The following is a 7817-nucleotide window of genomic DNA, read 5'->3' on the forward strand; positions in this document are numbered from 1 at the left end:
TTTACCTTGTGGTAAAACTTTAAGGTAATTTCTTCTGACATTCAGTTCTCGTAGTGATTTCAATTGACCTATCTGCTGGGGCAATGCTGTGATCTCGTTACAGCTGACATCCTGTATCAAAAGCAGAGAGAGACATAATAAACACTTTTTTCCAGGAAATCAAGCATTTCATGTGAAATCTCCTTAAGGAATTTAAATGTTTGGACAACGACACAGGCATACTGTTATAATAGTCTCCAAGTCCCTAGCATTAAGGTTCAGCACAGAGAAGAAAAAGAGAGATCAAAATTTTAAACACACTCAGAGGCGAGAGAAAGAAAAGAAGGACGTTAGTAGCTATCGGTAGTAGCTTTACCAGCCTCTGGCCTGCCACATTCACGTGCTTTGATCTTCCTTAATTCTCACAACCAACCCATGAAGCAATACTACGAGCCCAGTATTTACAGATCAGAAAAAATGAGGCTCAGAAAAGATTAGCCTGTGCTAGAGTTCACATTAGGAACGAACTATCCCACCATGCCTCTAAGTAGAAGGAAAACTACAGTGTAGACTATCTCATCAAACTCTCACATTTTACAGCCTATACCTTAATGAATATTAATGCACTATTGGGATGCACTGTTTCTTTGAAATGGATGCCTATCCTATGGCTGGAAACCTTATAGTTGACCATCTTTCCATACATTTTACAAGCAACACAGTGGGGTATGCAATTCTTGTCTACTTTGCTTTAAAAGCTATTTATTATCAACCCTTGAATGGAATCACCTCCTGACACATGCAAAATGCAGGCCCTGACATTGCTAATCTTCTGTACCCTTAAGGCATCCCCCAATCCCACTCTTCCTCTTGGCTCTGGAGTGTGCCCTGCTGACCCCACCCACCCCCAGCTACTCCTGTAGCCTTGACCCGTACTCTCTCTCAGCTGGGCACTATCACGTCTCCTGGTTGGCTTCCGTACATCCTCTTCCTCCTCAAATCCATCCTTCACAGAGCTGCCAGGGTGCACATGTCACTATGCTGTTCACCAGCTGAAACACTCGTAGGAGCTCCTCAACAACCATAGAATAAAGTCTAAATGGGGTAGTAAGGCACAGTGTCCATGATGGGGTCTGTCCACTTCTCCAGCACTATTTCTCTGAATGTACGTCTTGTATCCTACTCTCCAGCATGTTACTGCTTCTAGCAATTTCAGTGTGTGCCAAGGTGTTTCATGGTCCCCACACTTGTTCAGATTTATTAGTGTTTGATAAGCCAGTCCTCATATCGTTCTCTTGTCCTACCTATAGATTATAGCTTCATTCCCTTTTAATATAAAAGCCTTCTCCTACCTCTTCCATCTGATCCCACCCCTGGGTAGTCTGACCATTTCTTCCTCTGTAATCCTTTAGACAGTGTGTTACAGTCATTCATTTGCTCATGTCTTTCCCTTTAAGCCTGTGAGTCCCTAGGTGGGTAGGACCATGTCTAATTTATTCCATCCTCCAGGTGCTTGGTGGAGTGCCAGGTATAACCTAAGAGGTCAATAAATGTTAGGCGAAACTTCTAAAATACATTTAGGGTGACACTGTGGCTCCTTCTGTCTCATGACTGGGACCCTAGGATGCTCTAACATACACATTAGCTCCCATGCAGGTTCCACTTGGCATCACAGAATCAAAGTTACAAATGATCTCAGTGAGGGCAAATCCTTAAATAATCCATTTCACTTTTGAACCTGTCAAAACTCTCCCCTTTCATCTTAGAAGGCAGCAAAGCCTTATTTCAGAAATCAGTTTCACTTTCATTCAGCTGAGATGAATTCATCAGTTGATCCCCTGAAAACTCCCAGGCTCCAGGTTAGACCAGGGACTATCCACAACACAGTGATCCCTGCCCTCTAGCCTGGTATCATCTAACAATCCTCAGGTGACCTGTCCTGGCCATGAGGGTGCTCAACTGATAACACCTGATGAAGAAGAAGGTTGCTCCTACTAAAAGGGAATGAAGTTACAATCTATAAAGGCTGACGATACACAGTGTAGACAACCCCTGAGCTGTTCTGTACAACTGTCTGACAAGGCAGTTGGAACAATATGGGCCAAGAACACTAGATGTTCAGTGTCATCACCCCCATGCTGCTGTTGCTGCATCCCTCCTCACTCAGAAAAGTCACATACAAATTTAAGAAAAACAATCCTAGTTTTTCTTAAAACAAAACAAAACAAAAAAGCTCCACAAGCACATCTGCAGAGGCAAAAGTGTTTAAGGAAATAATTATGGAATTAGGAGGGTCAGAGATTTGTTAAGCGACTCTTAGACCCTTGGTGAGTCAGTAAATTGCTCTGCCTTTCTGAATACATTTCCACATCTGAGAAGTGAACAGTGAAATGCCATCTTTTCCCAATTACTGTGGCATCTGGTCAGTCACAGAAGCCAACAACCAAATCCTTTCAATGAAAGCATTATCTTTCTTTGCCTTAACTGAGTTACAAAAAATCAAGAGGTACCTTCCACACAAAGGGTACACAGGTGATCCCTAGAAATACGTGAAATCAAATTGATCATTCTATGGGGCTCACAGGTAGGCACATCACAACAACTTTGTTATTGGCAGATAGAGGGGGAAATGTGGGGAAAAATTGATGGGAATCAGTTTCCATCTCTAGAAAAAAATGTATGTTACTAACATCTAAAATAAGTTTTGTAAATATCGATCATGGAAACCATAGATTTTCAATGTAAAACTGAAAATTTGCGGTAGTTCCAAGGATAAAATATTTAAGAAAAATCTTTCTCTTAAAAAATAAGGAGAGGCCAGGTGCGGTGGGTGGCTCACAGCACTTTGGGAGGCAGGAGTGGAAGGACTGCTTGAGCCCAGGAGTTTGAGACTGCTTGAGCCCAGGAGTTTGAGAATAGCAAGACTTCATCTCTACAAAAGAAAAAAAAATCAGCTGGGTTGATGGCATGTGCCTGTAGTCCCAGCTACTAGGGAGGCTGAGGCAGATGGACTGCCTGAGCCGAGGAGGTCAAAGCTGTGGTGAGCTGTCGTGCCACTGTATTCCAGCTTGGGAGACAGAGACCTTGCTCGACATACATACATACATACATACATACATACATACATACATACATACATAAATAAAATAAGAAGGGACAGAGAAGCAAAAAGATAACTGATATATTTAGGCAGCTTATTCACAGCATGAAATCTGAGAGGAAACTGAGCCTTATTCAATTTTTTGGTGTGAACTATAGTCACCTTGCTCTTTGTTGGTCATGCCTGGGTTAGCCATGAAATCAAGGTATGCAGTTTCCCTAAATATAAGGTAATTTTTCCAACATAATATTTCTGATGTAACGGCTTCATCAAAGAAAACCTACTCCACCCAGCTATATTTAAATGCTTATTTACCGGTAGACAAAATGGTTACACAATTTACTTCAAAAACTTCACATAATGATAAACACACGTTTTTTCCTTCTGAATTCCAGGACAGAACATCTGTAGACAATTAGAAACACAAAGTTCAATTGTCCATTCACATTTTGAAGGGTATATGGTGAAGGTCAAATTATTTTAATAGTACTCTGCACTGTGTCAGTTACTTCCTGTCCTGACAAAATAGTGGGTTGGAAATGTCCAGGCAGACTGAGCATATAAATAAGATAAAGGCTCTCTTGTGTAATCAATCTCGTAGAAAATAGTGCAAAACTCTATTCCCACAAGTCATTGAACCTTGCCAAGTTTTAAAGAGGTTATAAATTCATCACAAAAATAAAACCCCATGGGTAATTATGTCTTAATTAGCTGGGGGGGGGGTTGATGAGGAGAAAGAAGGAGGAGATAATAGTCTAGGTGTTTGGGGATAAGATATTCCAGTTTTGAAAATGTAAAAGAAATATTTCTAGAATGGTCTTGCTCTCTAGAACAAATTCAACCTCAGATAAGGTATGAATTTTTGGACTTATTTAAAGAAGATAAAATTTAGAAAAATAAACGTTAAAAATAAACAATGTGAATGCCTCCCACTTCTACAATTAGTGAGAGTTTACCAGCTTATAAATTCCAGTTTTAGATACTTATTACACTGGTCAAATGAATCCCTTCTAAATTTTCTATTAGCCCTAAGCTATTTCTTAGAGAAAAATTATTCTAAACTTCAGGGAAATCAAATTACCATATAACTAGTGATGTACTATAACAAATACACAGGCAGATCAAAAAGAATCATCATGAGCATCTGTCATAAATATTTACATAGTTTATTCTCTTTAATGCAAAAATGAATATGATTTTAATAATATAAATATTCAAGTTTAAGTTTTTTATGGACCAGTCAGTCTTACTTCGTCATTTATATATAAAAAAATGGTCAGAGAATTTGAACTATATTTATTTTCCACTAGTTTAATAGGCATGTTTTTAGGTAACCAAAAGAAAAACTTTGGAAATTTATATTCTTTCTTCATTGTAATAAAGTCTCGCGAAGTGTTAAAAGCATATTGGAGACTAATACATTTTTGCTACTGAGTGCTCTTTGCTAACTTCATAAAGCAAAAACGACAAAGGGTTTAAACTAACAGAATAAATTCAGGGATTATTATGCTCACTTTTGGAAAACAATATTGTAAAAAAGACTAGAAGTATTTTCTTAAGGAGTGATGTCTGACGAAAACCAACATAAATACTGTGTCAAGACGATATTGGTTTGATAAGAGTTCCAGTGAGATTAGGTCACACTGAGGAATTGGAGGTGGCATTCTTACAAGCGACCTTGCTCTGACACGCAGGTTTTCAAAAACTTAGCGTAGTGACACTGTTGTTTCAAGTCATATTTTTGTGATAAACCCAGCTCTTTATTTAATTGAAGAAAATGTAAATATTCTGACAGGAAATGCAGGCTATTAACACTAGCCTCCTATCATGTAACCATGCCCTCTTGTGGAAATGCCTTTTGTATGACTCACTGGGTAACTCTTGGTAAATGTCTTGCCCTCTGTGTGCCTCTATCAGAAAAAGAAGGGAGGATTAAATAATTCTAATTTTCTTCCAACATCAGGAAGATCCATTTACTACATCAGAAATAATAAAAAGACTTTGGATGAAACATAGATACTTAACATTGTAATATTAATTCTGATTTCTTAGCAATGAAAAAACCTCAATGCCTGTAGTTAGAACTTTTTTACACAAAAATAGAAAACTCAGTATATTCATTTAAACTTGAAACTTTTTCAAGCAATCTCTGATATGACAAATTATCATCTTTCAACACCAGAGTCTCTTTCCAGTGCAAAATGCTACTTCACACCTCTGCTCTACCTATAGACACATGTCCTACCTGCTGCTGTTTGTAAGACAGAAATGGAGCCAACAGAGGAGCCCTGACCAAACCATGGGTTTTCTAATTATCCCACAGACACCAGAGAGGTTAGGAGATTAGGAGAGACTGGGTCTCCAGAGACTATGAATGGGCAAATAATATGGTGGATACTTGAATTTATGTCCCCACTATACCTACCCTGAAGACTGAAATACTACACCTAGAAATAATGAAGAAGGGATTTTCCTCAGAAGCTGCTCAATGCATCATGTGTCTGTAATCAATCCATAAAATTCAAACTCTCCACATCATCAAACATTCATGAAAAGAGAACAAAAAATAGTGTATCCAGTCAAGGCCAGGAAATGTACTTCCAACCAGTTATTACCTGAGCTAGGCCTTGTGAGCTTTTTGATTATAAAAGCAGATTTCTAATACAGAGATACTGTGTTGTCTTACATGAAAGTAAGAGCCAGATTTTCACACAGTGTGAGCTAGGAGAGGACAGAATTGAGAAAAACCAAACAAAGTAGACTATCTCTAGGCCTAGTACATCACCATGTACATAGAAGCAATAGGAAAACTCCAAGATCTTTGGCAAATGCCCATAAAAGGGTCTTAGTTTTATTGTGTTCTATAATAACTTAGTGTGCTTGTCTTTACAGTTGCCTATTAATTTCAACATGTGGCATTTCTGCAGTACCTCTTATCAAATCATCCATCCAGCATGACTTTTTAGTAAAAGAATTGTTTTCTTTTTTTTTTTTTTTGAGTTGGAGTCTCACTCTGTCACCCAGACTGGAGTACAGTGGCCGCTCCCAGCCACTGCAGCCTTGACCTGCCGGGATCCGGCGATCCTTCAGCCTCAGCCTTCCAAGCAGCTGGAACTAAAGGCACGCACTGCCATGCCCAGCTAATTTTTTATTTATTGTAGAGATGAGGTCTCGTCAAGTTGCCTAGGTGGGTCTCGAACCAGTGGGCTCAGGCAATCCACTCACCTCAGCCTCCCAAAGCGCTGGGATTACAGGCTGAGCCACTGAGCCCGGTCAAGAATTGTGTTTTCAATATATTAATAAGATTTTAATGATTAAAATGACATTTAGTCAACACAGGAGAAGAGTACAGACAACCCCAGCCTGACTGGTGGTTCCACAGTAACAAAACATTTGGAAACACAGTCCATTGGTACTAGACCCTTTTTGGTAACATTTCCAATTCACTTTCAGCTGTTAAGGGCCTGTTACAACTTTAATGGAAAAACCACTGCAAGTTGAACCAAAAAACTCCAAAGAAAGTAATCCCAGTCCCTCCCTATGAAGTGCTCACAGTGTAGGTGAGGAGACAATGACTGCATTGTGGTATGGACTCTGTCAGACAAACCTGATTTTGACTTCAGCTCTACCACTTCATAGCCTCACGGCTTTGGGTAAATAATTCTAAAACTGAAACTTGTTTGTAAAATATAAAAATAACCCACCTTGCCGAGTTTTTTTCCAGATTATATGAAATAATACAAGTCATGTACCTAGCACAGCATCTGGTATACAGTAGGTGCCCAGTAAATGTTAAGTACTTTATCTCTTTCCCTTGTGGAAACCCTATGCAGATAGACAGACTTACAAAGCAACATATACGCACAGTTACAACTGTGAGGCAACAGGGTAAAGAAATCATTCAGAGCGGCCAAGGAGGTCATAAAAGTTCTAGATCATTCAGATATGAACCTGGAGGGACCAACTCCAGAGGGCTAGGTTTCTGTAAGTCCTCCTGCACCTGCAACAACAATGTGGAAATACAAGTCTTGTTGCCTCAAGATAAGGGAGTAGTCTCTGCAGTACTTGGTGGCTTCTTCATGGGAGGAGAAACAGCCACTTTTTGATAATCCCTCCAACAATCTCCAATGGCTGGCCTAAGTCAATGACCAAATGGGAATACCTTTCATTGCAACGAACTGTGACGTATTTTAAATGTACGACATTGTTTTCCAACTTCATTTCCTGTAAAAAATTAGAAAGCACAACTGCTAAGATGTTTTTATTTTTGTTTTTTAAGTAGATTGACTCTAGAATGTTCATTCACACTTGGAAGAAAAGAGAGTCACAACTAAATCTAGGATACTCCAAATTTGATGTGAAAAATAATAAAATATTTATTCCAAAATAGTTTAAAAAAACAATGCTTATAGACTAAAAAGCCAAGAGATTTTATCAGCACTGAAGTACTCACTATATGGCTTCAGGTAACCTAAATGCTTGGGCACTCCCACATCTTTTAACAAGCTAGTTACTACATGACTACAAAACAGAAGCCTCCCATCACAATTCTAGAATTACTCAAGGCTCTCCAGGGAATTTTTTCCCCCAATTGATAGCTAAAAATAGTTTGACATGGTTACCTATAGTAACACAACTATTTTAAGCAAAAAGATGAAAGATAAGTAAGAATGGATGGAAAATAGTCTTTTTTTTTTTTTAGTTGGAGTCTCACTCTGTCGCCCAGACTGGAGTGCAG

The 7817-nt window shown here is 38.9% G+C and overlaps 1 protein-coding gene across 1 annotated transcript in view; it reads right to left on the reverse strand.

Moving 5' to 3' along the window:
- Positions 1–7817, reverse strand: part of LOC103274556 (leucine-rich repeat and calponin homology domain-containing protein 1-like) — a 158302-nt gene that overhangs the window by 21601 nt on the left and 128884 nt on the right. Inside the window, exon 4 of the mRNA XM_021705891.1 lies at positions 6–111. Coding sequence (XP_021561566.1) covers positions 6–111 — 106 coding nt within the window. The remainder of the gene's footprint in view (positions 1–5; positions 112–7817) is intronic.

The sequence above is a fragment of the Carlito syrichta genome, unplaced genomic scaffold (assembly GCF_000164805.1).
Source record: "Carlito syrichta isolate Samal-C Ts95f unplaced genomic scaffold, Tarsius_syrichta-2.0.1 Scaffold314799, whole genome shotgun sequence".
NCBI lineage: Eukaryota > Metazoa > Chordata > Mammalia > Primates > Tarsiidae > Carlito > Carlito syrichta.